Genomic DNA, 17,181 nt, shown 5'->3' on the forward strand with positions numbered 1-17,181 from the left:
ACTTTGCCTCACACAGACAAAAGAAAAAGTAAAGTAGTCTGTTGTCAATCATTAGAGCTGAGAAACTCTTCGGTTTGTGTTGGATTTTAAGTTGTGACACATTTTTACTGCATAAGGCCTTAATAGCCACATGAATTGCCCACTTGATACATTACGGCACTTAAGAAGGGTCAGTCAATCATCTTCTACACCACTTATTCTCGGGGGGGGGTCAATCCCAGTTAACATCAGGCAAGAGACCGGGTACACCCTGAACCTTTCTGTCACATTTACACACCCGACGGCCATAGAGTCACCAAAAAAGCTGACCTCCATGTCTTTGGAGCGAGGGGGGACGCCACAGTAACCGGAGAGGACCCACATACAAAAATATATATATATATATTGTATCCGGGTACCTGGATCTGGACACAAACAAATTACAACCTCCATACCACAAGACATTCTATTCGTGGTAATGTCGATATGTTTGAATTCTATTGCAGTTTATGTGTCTCTCTCTCTGTGTTGCGTTTACTGATTTCCGACAGTCAACGAAACACAAACGCAACTTCAAGTTCTCGCGTTTTTGCGACGCGTTCACGTGATTTGCTCTCTCAGCGCGCAGCAGCTTCAACATGGCCGACGTAACGACGCCGGACGGAGAGAAACTCAGCAAAAAGTGAGCTTATAGTTTTCTTCCGTTACGTGTTAACTCTTCGCGTGGTGGCAATTATAGCGATTATGTTGTTGTTCAGCAGTTTTGACCGTTTCAACTTGGCTGTGAAATACCATTGAGTGTTGCATCAGGTAACAACGTGATACCCAAGTGAGGGTTACGTCCACGCTTCTGACACAGTGAATGCCTACACATCCCAGGGTTCAGTTCGGTAACTGTATCTGGGACTTGTAGTCCTGGAAATGCGCGGAAGCCTATCACCATAGTGACCTTTTCTAATCGGTAAAACTACAAGATCCACAGAATCAAGAAACGTTCTCCTCATGTCTGTCGTGAAATCGTTTGCTATATTTCCCTTGCGTTCGCTATTAATCTTAACGTAGAATATATTGAATAATTTGACTCGGGCAGAGCACTTTGTTGTTGTATGCTAAGGGTACAAAACCATCCCGACAATGCTCAATTAAAACTATGCTAACGTTAACCGTGTTGTCCTTCGTTGACTTTACTCTCTGGCAGTCACACATTTACTTTCTGTGACACGCCCCAGCTAAAAGGGAAAGGAAAACTAATCTGAATTAAAATATAGTGTCGTCTTCAGCTTTCCTTCCCACTTCCCCAACTGTTTTTACCTCCTTTGTCTCTATATTTGTGCTCTGGCGAAGGTCCGTGTCTCTCCACAGTTGTACACACCGCGTCTCCGGCCACAGACCGCCTGTGTTCTGTGTGTGTGTGTGTGTGTGTGTGTGTGTGTGTGTGTGTGTGTGTGTGTGTGTGTGTCCTCAGGTCTGTCCGCTGACCGCCGCAGCTCAGCATGCTGTGTCTGGTCAGGGCAGCCGGGCAGCAGCTGTGCCAGGCCTGTGGGGTCAGGGGGCAGTGGTTAAAATGTGCTGCCCCGTGTGCAGAAGCAGTCTCGGCTCATATTTACGGGATCCGTTGGAGAGGTGACAAAAGGTTGGTGGATTTCCATTCCAATGAGAAACACGACCAACCTTTTGTCATCAGAGACAATGTGATCCCCTTTCCCTTTCTGCGTTTGCGTTTGTCTCCGTTATTGGTTAACTGGCGTAAACGTACAGTGTTATGTTGGAAATTATATGTATGTGTCCTCCTACATGTTAAACCGTTTGAACATCCAAGCGGTTTTATGTCTTTATGTCTTGTCTTTGTTTCCTCTTTCTCATCAGTGAGCTGAAGAGACGAATGAAAGCCGACAAGAAGGTGGCCGAAAAAGAAGCCAAGATCAAAGAGCAGTTGGACCAAAAGAAAGAATCCAACGACCAAGGAGCGCAAAATGCCTGTGCATTGGATGAGGAGACGCTCGACCCAAATGTGAGATTCTTCTGTGTTGACTATAAACCTGAATTTTACATTTTTATTACTAAACGTTTTTATCTTTTTGTATAATATAATATTTTCCCCTCTCCCATAGCAATACTACAAGATCCGCACCCAGGCCATCCAGGAACTGAAGGGCACCGCGGAGGACCCGTACCCCCACAAGTATCACGTCGACCTCTCGCTCACGGGGTTCATCGAGAAATACAGTAACCTGCAGCCTGGAGATCAGCTGGCGGACGTTGTTCTCAATGTCTCAGGTACCAGGAGTGGTTTGAGATCGTACATTACTATTTTCCATTTTGCCAGCAGTAGATGCCCTATTGATCATGTCATTTGACTTACAGGCCGCGTTCATGCCAAGAGGGCTTCTGGTGCCAAGCTCATTTTCTACGACCTGCGAGGAGAAGGCGTCAAGTTGCAAGTCATGGCAAACTCAAAGTACGGAATGATAGCTGTGGTCAAAATATATAATGTTATAGGCATCATGACTGCAGACCGATGAAGAGCTGCACAGAGTGTTTAAGTTAAACAGAAAGAAGAAAATATATAAAACCTCTCAGAAGATTAAGCCTCCAAGGATTTCATTTCTGCATATTTCTTCCAACTGTGTCAGGACCTACAAGTCTGAAGAGGCCTTTGCGGCAATCAACAACAAACTGCGTCGTGGCGATATTATCGGTGTCCGCGGCAACCCAGGGAAGACAAAAAAAGGAGAATTGAGCATCATTCCCATCGAGATGACCCTGCTATCGCCATGTTTGCACATGTTGCCCCACCTCCACTTTGGCCTCAAAGACAAGGTAATGCCCATTGTGATTAGACACCAATTTAGTGAACGACCAATGACACCGACTGTTGCTACCGGAAGAGGAGGCAGTTTAGTGACTTGCACATGGAGTGATATGATTCCAAGTAAATCCTCTATTGCACATGCAATACTGGGAAACAGACAGGGGAGTAAAGCGATAATTAATGTTAGAAGTTCTCATAAACGACAACATTTGATTATTACGATGTGCTTAAAGATTCCTGTTTATCTCGTGCAACCTGAAAGGTTTGTGGCTTTTTCACAAACGGTCAGATTAGAACACGAGATTCTTCTTTCTGGTCTCTACGGAGAAAGAAGATTTGAACGAGGTGTTATTTTAAAATAATTCCAAATTCACCTCTGCTATAATTTTAATTGAATTATTTTCTCTTTTTTTTTTACAAGTGAAAAACCAAGATTTCTCATTGTTTAAACTTATGTTAGAATACTGAACTTGCTCGTAACGGCCTGTGTTGAAAGGGAGAGGACGAGGTCACCAGTCAAGACAACGGCAATGAAGAGGTCAAGATAACTACTTTTTGTTGTGCGATTGTTGCACCAAAATGAATTGCGAAAGCGTCGGGCTTGGTGCGATGCGGTAGGGTTCGAGAAAATGTTCACCGGAAAGGCGCACCGTTCCAGCCGATATGTCAAATGAATATAATATATCCCAGCACCGCAAATAATAAAGTACGTCAATATATTGATCATCGCGACAGGCTTAGTAATGACCAACGATTAAGCATTTTTTGCACCACTGTGTAATCTTTCTGTCAAAGGAAACACGTTTCCGCCAGCGCTATTTGGATCTGATTCTCAATGACTACGTGAGGCAAAAGTTCATAACTCGCTCCAAAATCATCACATACCTGCGCAGTTTCCTGGACCAGCTGGGATTTTTGGAGGTAAGAGTTGCCATCTGTAGTTTTATTATGACATCAAATTGGACATTGTCACACAACTAATGAATTTAAATTGTATTTTATCTTTCTATGAGCTAAAGACTCAATAGTTTGTAGATTTGTTCCAGATTTAAGGAACGTAGAATCATTGTAGCCTTGCCTAAACGCGTTTGCTGTTACTTTAGATCGAGACCCCTATGATGAACATTATTCCCGGTGGAGCAGTGGCTCGTCCGTTTGTTACTCACCACAATGAGCTGGACATGAACCTGTTCATGCGAATCGCACCGGAGCTCTACCACAAGGTAATCTGCTCTTCATGTCTTCATCACTTTCAGGAACCCTCCGTCTCACTAATTATTTACTTCCATATATGTTAATTTGTTCTGAAAATTACCTTCTTTCATTGTAGACCTTAACCTCATGTCAGAATATTAATTCTGCATATCAAACTTTTCACTCAGATGCTCGTGGTTGGCGGACTGGACCGAGTGTATGAGATTGGTCGTCAGTTCAGGAATGAAGGCATCGATCTTACTCACAATCCAGAGTTCACCACCTGCGAGTTCTACATGGCGTATGCCGATTACCACGATTTGATGGAGATCACAGAGAAGCTACTCTCAGGTAAGCAAAACATAGTTAGCTGGCATAGTGAGAAATGGTTTAACAAGCTGACATACGAATGAAAAACATCCAAGATGTTGATTAGCCAGAAATTCATCTGTCTTGTTAAGATCTGACTTGTTTGGTTTGCCTTCGACATGCGATAATAGTCGTCGCCATGGCATTCTCTCCTTTCTCATCCTAGCTTTCAGTTAAATGAAACTCAAAGCATGAAGCGGTCTGCTCATATGACATATTTGTTGTTCTTATTTGTCTCCTGACAGTAAATTGTCTATTTGGGTTACAAAAAATGTGCTTCAACTATGAAGCCAATAATCAGCTTTTCAAATGATGAGCCATTTTATATATGTGATGGGCAGAGGTGTCAAGTAAAGAAGTACAAATACTTCGTTACTGTACTTAAGTAGACATTTTTGGTATTTATACTTTACTGGAGTTTACTTCTACTCCTTACATTTTCACGCAAATATCTGCACTTTCTACTCCTTACATTTTAAAAACAGTCTTGTTACTTCCGGCTTTTCGCAGTTCAAAAACACGAACACAAAAAAAAAAACATCTAGATAAATCGCGCTATCCGGACAGTGAATGTGATTGTGGTTGGATGAGAAGTATAAACATTTAGCATCCAGACACCCGATTGGTTTTCTCCGCGATGCTCCGGCAGATCGGAGCGACACCGGGTGGGAAAAGTGGTCGGTGGAAAGTTGGTATTTAGCAACATGGACCCTCTTCCTCACGCAGAGTCCATGTAACGTTAAATGTGTATCTTCATGACCGTGGGTTTGTCCTAAATGTTTTATTGACAGTCTGGCACAACACAGCGACTTGCAAGCAGCGTATTAAATAAAGTGATGTGTGTCTTAATGCGGCTTTGGAAATGAACACAAAGGGATTCTGTATTTGCTCATGAAGCCTGAACATACGGGTTATTTGGCCAATGTTTTGATAACCGACCGCTGCCAGTTCAGTGTTTCCCATCATTATAAACAGGGGTGCGACCCCCACCCCGTAGAAAGTCAGAACAACCCCCCCCCCCCCCCATGACGGGAATATCGCCATGTTTCCACCATCCCAACGACAGGTCACGTGATCTGCAGGCACTTTCTGATCACATTGTAACGGACTGACATGTTGTGTGAGCGAGGTTACGCATTAATATTTTGTCCTTAATGGAATTTCTTAATTACTTTTATACTTTAAGTAGTTTTGTAACCAGTACTTTTTATACTTATACTTAAGTAAAAAGCTTGAGTCGATACTTCAACTTCTACAGGAGTCTTTTTAAGACTTTAGTAATGAATGTGAATACTTTTGACACCTCTGGTGATAGGGCACCGTTTCCTTTCCGTCTTCTCAGATGTGTCACAGGAAGGTTTCCTCTGAACAAAAATGAAAACTGCGCTAGTTAACTCAACGCTGCCCTCTTTGCTTCAGGAATGGTGAAGCACATCACTGGAGGATACAAGGTGACGTATCACCCTGAAGGTCCAGAGGGGCCGGCACAGGAGATTGACTTCACACCGCCATTCAGGAGAGTGAGCATGACACAAGACCTGGAGAAGGTCATGGGAGTGAAGTTCCCTCCCACCGACAGCTACGACAGCGACGGTGAGAGTCTGTAAAACGACCACTGTGAGAGAAACCTTTGTTTCTGTGACATCCTCCTTCTCTGTCATTAATAAAAATGCTTCTATATTTCAAATGTTTTCATTCTAACAGCAGATTTCCCTTCATGTTTCTCTTACACTCTTCAGAGACGCGCAAGTTCTTTGACAACCTGTGTGCACAGAAAGGAGTCGAGTGTCCACAACCCAGAACCACGGCCCGCCTCCTCGACAAGGTGCTCCCTCCATGAACATCGGCATCTGTAGTGGTCTTCTTTGAGCATGAGGTCTTTACTAAGACATTTCCCCCCTTACAGTTGGTTGGAGATTTCCTTGAGGTCACCTGTATCAACCCCACATTCATCTGTGAACACCCTCAAATCATGAGTCCCTTAGCAAAAGGGTGAGAAGCGCCTTGTTTCAACCTCAAAACCACTGTATCAAGTTCTAATGCTCCGGTTCATAGTGACCCTTTCTCATCTTTTACAGGCACAGAACACAGAAAGGCCTCACGGAGCGCTTTGAGCTCTTTGTGATGAAGAAGGAAGTCTGCAATGCTTACACTGAGTTGAATGATCCAATTAGACAGAGGGAGCTTTTTGAGCAGCAGGCAATGGTGTGTATAGAAGTATAAATATATATATTTTTCCTACTTATTCTTTGGAAGTTCAAGCTCTGTATGGTTACAGCGTGAGTAAATATGATGATTCGTGGTAAACATTTTTGCGGTGGCTCCCTTTCAGGCGAAGGCAGAGGGCGACGATGAGGCCATGTTCATTGATGAGACCTTCTGCACAGCTCTTGAATATGGACTGCCACCAACTGCCGGCTGGGGGATGGGCATCGATCGCCTCGCCATGTTCCTCACCGACTCCAACAACATCAAGGTAAAGCTATCGAGTGAATCATGACGCCGGCAGTCATTTTCAGCACCACAACACAAAAAAAATACAGCACACACGAGGCTCTGCTCGGACGGAAAAACCTGTGATAGAAGGGATACAAAGAACAAGGCGTTAAAGAGATGACGTCTACAGAACTTGAGCTGCCAACATCTGTCAGACAGGACGTGGGAGCTGTAGGAGTTTAAACCTCGTAAGGTGACCGTTTTCTCCTCTTGCAGGAGGTGCTGCTCTTCCCAGCTATGAAGCCTGACGACAACAAGGCGGCGCCTACAGAGGGCACCTCCGTCTAACGCCGCGACGGCTCCTACTATCGGCTCTGTGGGGGAGGAGCCTCCCCCCCCCCCCCGTGGTCACCAGTGGGGCCGGCAGGTTCTTTTGTTTTATCAATGTCAGTCATGTGTGATCTGCTGTTATGTAAACCTGAAATATTTTTTAAATGATTGAGATATTTCACAGTATGCTTAATTCTGGCAGAGTAGATACACAACATGTTAAAGCTCAAGATGTTTGTCTGTTTTATCAGGTCTGCTTGTATGAGAAAGTTCTGAGACTTCTTGGGCCGAACACCAAGTCAATATTCCTCTGCCCAGAAATTAAAACATGGCTGACAAAATAAAGTCTGAATGAATAGTTGTCGTTTTGTCTCGTGGTGTTTTTGGTCAGTTTACACTACAACATCAATGCATTTTAGAAGTTTACAGAATATGATTATATTGGTGGGTTTAAGGCTCACAGAATCCAAAAGTAGCATCAACGATAACCAGTCTGTTCTGTTCTGTACATGAGAAACAATATTTGAATAATCATCTACATGAATTAAAGACTTATTTAGTGCTTGGGAGGAAAAAGCACCAACATTACAACATCGTGAGAGATGCAAGAAAATAAAGCACACAATCGTAATAAAATGCTGGCAAACAAGTTGGTTTTCGTTCGGCTTATGAAACTTTAATTTTTAAATGTAATGAGAGATGCTTATTTAAAAAAAACTACACATATCTCATGTGTATTGTCAAATTTCATGTTGCAATGATTTTATTTCCCACAATTACTGTTCTGTTTATTTGAAAGTAACTGAGCCCATTATTTTGCGCCCCGCAGTATTTCCCAATCCGATCCCTAAACCCAAATCTGCACTAAAGGCTGAACAACCCTTAAGGGAGTCTGAGAACATCACATTTTACTCCAGTACTTGCATGAATTCATTGCCTTTGGCATCAGCCTCGAAATTGTATTCAAGTATTTGAAGCAAGGTAATGTCTCACCATTGTGTTTTCAAAGCAATCTTTTTGCAAGGGAGAAATTGCTCAATTACTGTACTAAAGTTTTGTCATACTGATTAAGATTTTCTTCAAATTATTTTCTCTGTCACTAGATTTCAGAAGGAACCTTTATTTGACAGCTTCTTTACACATCTAGATTCTACATAAAAAACATGGATCATCTCATAATAAAACTATTTGTATACATTTCTTGGGTATACCTCGAGCACCCACAACATTAACATTCTCCGATGTAAATGCATTTATAATGATTCAGTATTACAATTAAACGGTCTGAAAAGGGCACCTCTTTTATGTTTGTACTTTAAGTAGCCATTTTGTCCTGCTCCTCAAATCTTTTTGATTGCAAAAGCTTTACTTGTAAGAGGCCTGAGCTGTGAACTCGCCCCCCGGCGGTGTGTTCCCCTCCTTTGATCACCGGGGGGGGGGACGTGAGACCCAAAAGTCGCGTTTTAACCCGAGCTGAACTTCCCGGATGGTGCGCGCTCCCGCGTCAAACGCAAGTGCACCCGAGGCCGGACGTACGCACGCACACCCACGCACGCACACACTGACAGAAGATGGCGATGCGAGTGGCTCTGCGGTGCCTCTCTGCAAACTTTCCTCGCAGACCTCCTCAGCTCCGCTCGGCCGCGCGGACTCTGTTGCCGTGGAGCGGCGACTGCACGAGGGCGCACGGCACGACCTCGGTGCTGTCCGCAGGTAAATAAACAACACAAATACATAAACGAAGCGCACCAGCAGAGCCGGGATGTTACGTACTAACACGCGGGCTGCGCCGGTCGCACATTCCTGTAACGTTGCGTCCGTAATGGTGCAAAACAACTCACGCAGTTTGTTGCTTCCTCTCGGACCGGAGGAGACAAGTTGTTGTTGTTGTTGTTGTTGTTGTTTTAACTCGGAAGTTGCTGTCAAGCACGAGAGGACTTAGCAGCCGCGTGTTGAGTTTTTTTTTGTTTTTGTTGGGGGGGGGGGGCAGCCAAATCCCGACCCTCGAATTTGCTCTGTGTTGTGCACTAAGTTAGAGGTCCCCCAACCACCGGGCCGCGGACCGGTACCGGTTGGGGGTTTACTGGTTACTGTCTTGTACAGTTCAATCTGGTTGTAACCTGTCTTTGTGTGCATGGTCGGATGCCAAGAGAAATTGTTGAGGCATTGTGATTCTTGCCCCAGGGTATTGTGAAGATGACAGCAGGAGGGTAGGATAAAAGCATACTTACTCCATATTTTATTTTACATTACATTACATTACAGGTCATTTAGCTGACACTTTTATCCAAAGCGACTTACACGACTTTTACTTGCTGATTGCAGAACGATCCAGATAACAACTAGTTATCTATCAAAATGGGCCGATGGGCAGGAACCCAAACTATGAGAATTTAGGCATGTACATTTTTTTTCGATTGCCCCATTGGAAGTTAAACATGTTGTTAGATAAGAAAGGACCCTCCCTTCCTCTTTTGTCCATAGTACAGTAAGATTCTCTTTGCCTTCACTTTGCTCCTCACACATGTATGTCACACATGCTATTGGTAGTTTTGCGTTGGGTTTGAAAGGTGCTGTCCGACGCTAAATGATTCCCTTTGTTCTCTCTGCAGCCCTAAAGTTTACAGAAAAGCACGAGTGGGTGCGAGTGGAGAGTGGAACCGTCACCGTTGGTATTAGCAATTATGCTCAGGTAGGTTGTTGAGTCGTGTTAATAATCTTTGGTTTATGACACAATCGGTTCACAGTTTCACAGAGGGCAATCTAGCAAAGATAGTGCTACTCTGATGGCTGCAGTTCAGAACTGCCCTTCGTCCTCAACTGCAGCAAATGTACTACAAGAAACTTATCTACTGCTTTATGACGATTATTTGAGTCAATTGATTGTGCAGAAAATCAAGGACGTTCAAAACTCTAAATGACGGCTGTCTGCTGTCACTGCAAATGTAATATCTGAGGAAGGAATTATTTGTCAAGACCGGCTCGCTGCGGCAGCTCTGATGTTCTCAGATACTCTGGTAGATAAGCTTAATATCAAAGGGAATGTTTTCAGACGGGTCCACAATGTGGTGTATATCTGCCTCAGTTCATATTCATTTGCCCTCGTATCACAATTGCGTTAATAAAACTGTGGTTTTAAACTACTGTGAATGTGATTATTTCTCAGCAGTGTGGACTTTATTGTACTTTGTTATATGAACTTTGAGCAGAAATGTGATGGCGTGTTGAACTTTTATCTTTTTTGCTGGACTTTGAATAAAAAACGTCTGCAGCCTATGGAGCAAATGAGCAAGGAAAGCTTCAGGCTACTAGTAGTTTTTGTGGGTATTGAAAATATGAAGCTAAAAGTATAAAAATGTCCACGTCAGTGTTCTGCAGTTCTTTTAAAGCTTTCAAGTTAGCTGAATCCTCGACAATTCTGCAGTCTTTTAATAGCTTCCTTATCTTAGACGGCTTGCTGTTAAAGCCAGAAACGTCTCTAAAGAGAACATTTTGACTCTTTTTAAGTTTATTTTTGTGGGGGGAGCCGTGCTCAGACAGATTAATCCCAGCACATTCCCATCACCGAGTAGAGTACGTTGCGCTACTCACCATATTTGAGTGCAAAAGCTTCCAATTCCCCAATCAGCTGTGCTACTTCCCAGTTCATTTCCGATGGCCAAGTAGAATGTATCAGTCTGTGACGGCATATTTAAGAATCGCCATCCCAGTCTCTCTGCTTCAAAAGTATTGATCACGCTGAATGCGATTCGCTGCTCTTTGTTAGAAATTACACAGGTTGTCGAGTGATATTTGCTAAATAGCTACAATGCTCAGCTGTGTATTTGCGACCCATTCGCATCTTTGTGGAAACAGCCTAATGCTGTTTTACAGTGCAGAATGGTATGCAAGACTTTCTTGGTTTACTTATTTTTTACTCCCTTTACATACTTCTCTTCTTTTTTTTTAATAAAAATATTGTTCTATCATGTTAGGAGGCATTAGGTGACGTGGTGTACTGTGGACTCCCTGAAGTTGGCCAAAGACTTGAACAGTTGGGTAAGAACCTTAAATACACGGCACATTTCTGAAAGTAATTGCAGAGATGCAGAGATGAGACGTGTGTGTGTGTGTGTGTGTGTGTGTGTGTGTGTGTGTGTGTGTGTGTGTGTGTGTGTGTGTGTGTGTGTGTGTGTGTGTGTGTGTGTGTGTGTGTGTGTGTGTGTGTGTGTGTGTGTGTGTGTGTGTGTGTGTGTGTGTGTGTGTGTGTGGGTGGTAGAGGAGTTTGGGGCCTTGGAAAGCGTAAAGGCGGCCAGTGAGCTGTACTCACCCCTGGCAGGCGAAGTGACTGAAATCAACACAGCGCTGGCAGACAATCCTGGACTTGTGAATAAAGCCTGTTATGAGGAGGGTAAGCGTCTCGCAGGCGGTCTTTCTGCTCTAGAACATTTCTCTCAGCACATTTGTTGCCAAGATAGCTGAAAAGTTGGCAAACTAGAACGGGTTCATGAGCGCATTAAAAAAAAAAATCTTTTCAGGGTGGCTTATCAAGATGACGATGGAACAGCCTGCAGAACTCGACGGCCTCATGGATCAAGCTGCATATGATACATTTATTAAGTCACTTGAAGAATAAATGGATAAACTCCACTCTGCTGTTTTTATAATGTAACTGCAATCAAAGATTAGTAGGCAGGATTACTAACATCTTGTGCGAAAATTATTTATTTTGGTACTGAAATTTGTGTTATCAAAATAATGAAAAATAAATTCTCAGTAACCTCCTAAGGTTAGGATCTGTTTGGCCACCAGCCCAACAAAAGGGCTCTTAATCTCCAGATCTGTGGCTACGCTTGTTTCTAATGTATCGGTACATGTGCACAAACGTGGAAAAAAGTGATTGTAAGAGCTTTGTCACATTCATTTAATAAAGTTTGGTCCTCTCTCCCGTGTGATTCTTTAATTTTTCTATATTATCTAATTTTATATTTATATTTCCCCCCCTTGTCTGAAAACCTACTTCCAACTCTAAAGTTGAAGCATTGTGTTGAGATCCCTTTGGTGTCACGATGACACAAACTCGCAGAGAAGAACAATGCAACTTCAGCTTCAGCAGAAGGTCGTGCAGAGTTTCTGACGAGCTGTGGACGTGTTCACATTGTGCTGCTTCTTTCTGCCCGATAGAGCTCCACACACCAGGACCTTTGCCCTGTGTGAAGAATGGCAGAGGTTGCAGTTGTTCAATGATTAATGAACCAGTGAACAAAAAACAAGAGCAGTAATTTGCTCAAATTGAGTATTACTGGAAAAAGTATTTCCAGTAATTTCATAACATTTTGAGGGAAATACTGTAAGACAGATATTTTTACTTTTTGTACAAATTGCCTTCATAACTTTGTCCCTAAAGAGAAGGACCTATTTGAGTACAATCCAGCTTGACTTGTCTCCACCTGAAACCTTGCCCCAAATAACAAAAACAGAAGCATATAACAACCAATTAAATGTTGTTTTTTTCTTAAACTCAATTTAGTAGCTTATAATTATCTTTTTGAATGTCTTATTGAATGACTCTTGAAGATACTTATTTCGGACAGGCACGAGCATGAACAAAGCAAACAGAAAAATGTCTCATGAGATTAGTAAGAAATGAGTAAACATTCTCTCATCTTGCAGATGACCTTTATTACATCTTGTGCCATGAGCTTTATCATTAAATCTCAATAACTTTGAATAAACTATGGCCCCGGCAGTAGTGTGCCGCACAAAAGCAATTTGTCACCCCATGTCAGTGCTGTCCTCTTCTGATTCATGCTCTTAATTAACATGCAAAGGAATGTTTTCTGCATCTCGTCATCAATCAAATCACATAATACAAGTTTGTTCACTATATATCATTGCTTCATGGATGGGTTTTGAGAAACTGGGTTATAGATATGTTAATCCTCCCCACTCCTACCTTCCAAAAACATGATACACATCATACATGTATTTTTGAATATATTTTAGTAATTTAGTCCTTAAATAATATTTAAACAATAGAAATGACTAGTTTTATTTATATTTAATATTTATCTCAGGTATCCCATCCCCCATGGAGTAATTTTCTTTGTATACTGGGTGGCACGAAGAGATCATTGGTAGTGTAATTGGAAGCCGTTAAACTGCCAGTAATCGAGACTACTGCTCATTGTGGGCGCGAGCACCACACCTTGTGGCCAGTGCAAAAACCTCCTCCTGCAATTGGAAATGCAACTTTTGAACTCTAAATCATGAATGTACTATAAACACAAAATGGCGAAATCGTGAAATATTTCCATGGAACATTTAACTAAAAATACATAAGTTCATCAACGTGAATGCATAAAAAACATAATCTCAGAACGTCTTCAAGCAGGTGTGCACTGCATATTAATTAAGATACGTCATCAAAGGACGTCAAATAGAGGGGATATATAGATTTTCAGAGTATAGATTTCTATCAAAATGATTTAATTGTATACTTCCTATTGTTAGATTTAATAATTATGTATATTCTGTTTACGTCTTACTTTTGAGCCGATGTTCTGAGGGGTTAATCCTCACTTATATACTCTTTGTTCACTTCTCTATGGTCATTGGCTGTTGGTCGGATATCCCACAATCCACCGCTTTGCGACTTCCTTTTTCCTTTCGGCCATTTTCCTCCCTACAAGGTACGATATTTTTTCTCCACATTTTCAAACTTAATCTCATCTAATCCTTGTTATTGTATAGGGATATATTCATTTCGATCACAACCTGAGACAGAGCGTGTTGTGACCTTTGAAATAAGGTGATTATTGTCTTAAGATTTCCTTGGTAAATTACTGAAAAACATCCGTATAATTAGTGATCCCCGGTCGAGTAATGTGTGTGTGTGACTGTTAGCACACTGTTCGAGGCCAAACTATGGCTCCATATTAAAATACGGTTCCATGAAATACAATTCAGCATACGTAACGAATACCGAAGTGGCAAGTGCGAGAATGTTCCAGCACTCGCACACAGGAATTACGCGAATGCTATCAAATCGTCCGCTAGCCTCGCTACCCTGCTAGCTTAGCATCGCATTTGTAGCTTCGGGTCACCACGGTGCGCCGGCATGACATGACGCTCATGTCCGTGTGTAATGCTCTTCTTGCAGGGTAGTAGGCAGCCATGGCCCCCAGCCGGAATGGAATGCTCCTGAACCCCCACTTCCACAAAGATTGGCAGAAAAGAGTGCGCACCTGGTTCAACCAGCCAGCCAGGAAGATCCGCAGGTGAGAACTGTCCGCACGTCCCAGTAGAACAACAGATAAACTCACTGGTTAATGAGAAAATAATGTCCGACTTGGTTGAACCAAATGTTTTACGTTGCCAGTATTTTCTTTACGCTGACATTATTAAATGGATAAGGACCGCGAACTATTGTAATGCCTCGTTTAGTTAAATAACGTGGCGCTTTCTGAAGGGCAGAAAGCTTATGCAACTAGTTCTAAAGCCATTTCTCTCAAGTATCGAAGATATATTCAGTGCAACTGTTTTGATTGCTGATCCTGCTTGGATGTGACTGCATGATTTTGAGGGTGATATGTGAACACACATTTATGTTATGTGATGTACATGCAGTCTTTACACATTAGTCAAACCACAGTCCCAACTATCCAACCAAAAGCAGCCGTTTTGTACTGCGTGTTTGATGCGGATGTCTTTCTTTAGGCGAAAGGCTCGTCAGGTCAGGGCCCGTCTCGTTGCTCCACGTCCAGCCGCTGGTCCGTTGAGGCCTCAAGTCAGGTGTCCCACAATCCGGTACCACACTAAGGTCCGTGCCGGACGTGGCTTCACCCTGGAGGAACTTAAGGTAAGACCGTACAGTTGTTGATTGATCGTATTACATGCAGGGGTAAATAATCAGCAACGCCGCTCTTAACCATTCATACTGGGAACTGTTTGATAACTATACATTCAAATCCAACACCAGAGGAAAGCAGTAAGTTAACATCGTTGTGTATGCTGTTAGAAACCAGTTTGTATGTCTGCATGAACCAAACTCATAACATCTACCAGCAATTCCACTTATCGCATGTAGACCTGTTGATTGGAACAAACTCCATCACTCTGTGATGAATCATGCAGCTCACCCACCAGATAAACTCCGTAGCTGTATCAAAAACAAAAAGCTGCTCAAAGACTTGATATTCTTGCCAAACTGTACCTCCCATTCCTCCCCAGTATTTAGCTGCTCTGGGAGAAAAATTAAATGACGTACTTAAAATGCTTGTTAAATGGTTTCACAAATAGACAGATATTTCTGTTAAGTAAAAGACTCTGGGATCAGAGTTCATTAAGTATTTAATCATTTTGGGTTGTAATATATTCATTGTGTGTTTATATACATATAGTTTGTCCTTGTCAATGCTGTTATTTGGTTAAAATGTGCAGTCAATGCACGGCTGTACGCTTGCAGTTGCACTATAAATTAGCATAACATACTCTTATTACAGCAGTCAGATGATGATAAAACTCCGGAATCTCTGTATTTTCTTGATGAATACTTTGAACCCTTATATCTGATGACTGCTGTTTATTACTCAAAATGGAAAATAAAAACTGCAGTCTTCTCAAGTTTAACCCTTATGGTGCTGTGTTCACCCTACAGGCAGCAGGCATCCACAAAAAGACCGCTCGCACCATCGGCATTGCTGTCGACTCGCGCCGCCGCAACCGCTCCACAGAATCTCTACGTGCCAACGTACAGCGTCTGAAGGAGTACCGCTCCAAGCTCATCCTGTTCCCCAGGAAGGCTTCTGCTCCCAAGAAGGGAGACGGCACTGTAAGTTACTGTTTCATATTGTTTAGAGGAACATGAAATTGAACTTCCATCCATTCTGAAAAGCATGTGGCACACTGCAGTGATTGTTGATGAGTTGTTTTATCTTTTGTGTGGCAGGAGTGAAATTTCAATAAGTAGAATTTTTAGCAGCCCGAGTGAAGGAGAGATGTTAATGTGCCTCAGTGTAATATTGATGCTTTTTCATTTCAATGAATTTTAACTGTCTTTTCAGGAGGAGGAACTCAAGATGGCCACTCAGCTTACTGGTCCAGTCATGCCCATCAAAACAGTACGTCTTTATTCCTTTAAAGATTCCATCGACAACAAACACTTTGTTTTACATCAATGCAGTCAGATGATGACAAAACTCCGGAATCTCTGTATTTCTTTGATGAAACACTTGAACCCTTTTTTCTGATGACTGCTCTGAAAAATATAGTGGGAGGAGCTCAAAATATGTTTGGGTCTGTCAGCATTACGTTGACTGGATTTTGTTTGATATAGGATTATTGTGCATAATGTGAAAAATCCCTCACGTGACGTCTTTTTGTTCTCCCAGGTGTACAAGAAGGAGAAGGCTCGGGTTATCTCTGAGGACGAGAAGAACTTCAAGGCTTTCGCCAGCCTGCGTATGGCCCGCGCTCATGCTCGTCTCTTCGGCATCCGCGCCAAGAGAGCCAAAGACGCTGCCGATCAGGACGTGGAAAAAAAGAAGTAAAAATGGTCTCTATGGAACTTTGCAAAATAAAGCGTTAAAAAGATCAATGTGTGTTGTGAATATGAACTCCTTTTAGTTTTAAGTCAAAGATGCAAGATGTTGATTAAATGAAGCCGATCGGGTATTGAACTTTTAAAGGTGTAAACAGAACTGCGATGTAGATAATAAATGTGTTAAAATTGTTTGGTTCATCTCAAACATCCAACACACCTGCTGCCAGACGTTAAACTAATGAATCCGTGGCATTTAGGTTCATCTCAGCCATTACCCCTCACTTCTGTGACAGGGGGCATCAAAAACAACTCAGGACAAATGGCATGTTTAGGAGCAAAGCTGGTGGCTTAAATCCTGAAATGAATATACCTCTACGGCGCGATCCGGTCTTGTTGCAGTGAGAATCACGGGTGTGAAGGACTACAGTGATGCCATAGTGACGTTTAAAACCGCGGTGAGGGAAGTTTTAAGTGATTGGTACAAAAGATGAAAATACATTTTGTTCCTGCTCTCTGTACTTTAAAATTCACTCACTGA

At 42.4% G+C, this 17,181-nt stretch overlaps 3 protein-coding genes and 2 non-coding genes across 8 annotated transcripts; all 5 read left to right on the top strand.

Annotated features, from left to right (window-relative positions):
- Positions 1 to 379: 379 nt before the first annotated feature.
- kars1 (lysyl-tRNA synthetase 1) lies at positions 380 to 7,481 on the top strand. Of its 3 annotated transcripts, none has more exons than XM_040201707.2 (15): positions 380 to 661; positions 1,445 to 1,612; positions 1,846 to 1,990; positions 2,091 to 2,256; positions 2,344 to 2,437; positions 2,613 to 2,799; positions 3,587 to 3,712; positions 3,895 to 4,014; positions 4,174 to 4,336; positions 5,774 to 5,947; positions 6,094 to 6,179; positions 6,261 to 6,346; positions 6,433 to 6,559; positions 6,687 to 6,830; positions 7,067 to 7,481. In XM_040201707.2, exons 2-15 carry the CDS (start codon positions 1,473 to 1,475, stop codon positions 7,136 to 7,138), a joined length of 1,830 nt encoding a protein of 609 aa, XP_040057641.2. In that variant the 5' UTR covers positions 380 to 661; positions 1,445 to 1,472; the 3' UTR covers positions 7,139 to 7,481. The 3 variants fall into 3 exon arrangements, with proteins under 3 accessions (XP_040057641.2, XP_040057649.2, XP_077940924.1); XM_078084798.1 differs by lacking the exon at positions 380 to 661 and adding an exon at positions 936 to 983; XM_040201715.2 differs by lacking the exon at positions 1,445 to 1,612.
- Positions 7,482 to 8,346: 865 nt separating this feature from the next.
- On the top strand, positions 8,347 to 12,044 carry gcshb (glycine cleavage system protein H (aminomethyl carrier), b). Its single transcript, XM_040201753.2, has 5 exons — positions 8,347 to 8,833; positions 9,733 to 9,812; positions 11,095 to 11,158; positions 11,379 to 11,510; positions 11,638 to 12,044. Exons 1-5 carry the CDS (start codon positions 8,692 to 8,694, stop codon positions 11,733 to 11,735), a joined length of 516 nt encoding a protein of 171 aa, XP_040057687.1. The 5' UTR covers positions 8,347 to 8,691; the 3' UTR covers positions 11,736 to 12,044.
- A 1,496-nt stretch (positions 12,045 to 13,540) lies between these two features.
- Positions 13,541 to 16,693, top strand: rpl13 (ribosomal protein L13). Of its 2 annotated transcripts, none has more exons than XM_040201729.2 (6): positions 13,541 to 13,791; positions 14,262 to 14,379; positions 14,819 to 14,960; positions 15,759 to 15,932; positions 16,165 to 16,221; positions 16,492 to 16,693. In XM_040201729.2, the coding sequence occupies exons 2-6, from the start codon at positions 14,276 to 14,278 to the stop codon at positions 16,648 to 16,650; spliced, it is 636 nt and encodes a 211-aa protein (XP_040057663.1). In that variant the 5' UTR covers positions 13,541 to 13,791; positions 14,262 to 14,275; the 3' UTR covers positions 16,651 to 16,693. The 2 variants fall into 2 exon arrangements, with proteins under 2 accessions (XP_040057663.1, XP_040057674.1); XM_040201740.2 differs by having other exon boundaries at positions 13,709 to 13,910.
- Positions 15,612 to 15,691, top strand: LOC120813907 (small nucleolar RNA MBII-202). Its single transcript, XR_005711107.1, has one exon. It is a non-coding gene; the product is annotated as a small nucleolar RNA MBII-202 (small nucleolar RNA).
- LOC120813917 (small nucleolar RNA MBII-202) lies at positions 16,289 to 16,372 on the top strand. Its single transcript, XR_005711109.1, has one exon. It is a non-coding gene; the product is annotated as a small nucleolar RNA MBII-202 (small nucleolar RNA).
- Positions 16,694 to 17,181: the final 488 nt, after the last annotated feature.

The sequence above is a fragment of the Gasterosteus aculeatus genome, chromosome 12 (assembly GCF_964276395.1).
Source record: "Gasterosteus aculeatus chromosome 12, fGasAcu3.hap1.1, whole genome shotgun sequence".
Taxonomy (NCBI): domain Eukaryota; kingdom Metazoa; phylum Chordata; class Actinopteri; order Perciformes; family Gasterosteidae; genus Gasterosteus; species Gasterosteus aculeatus.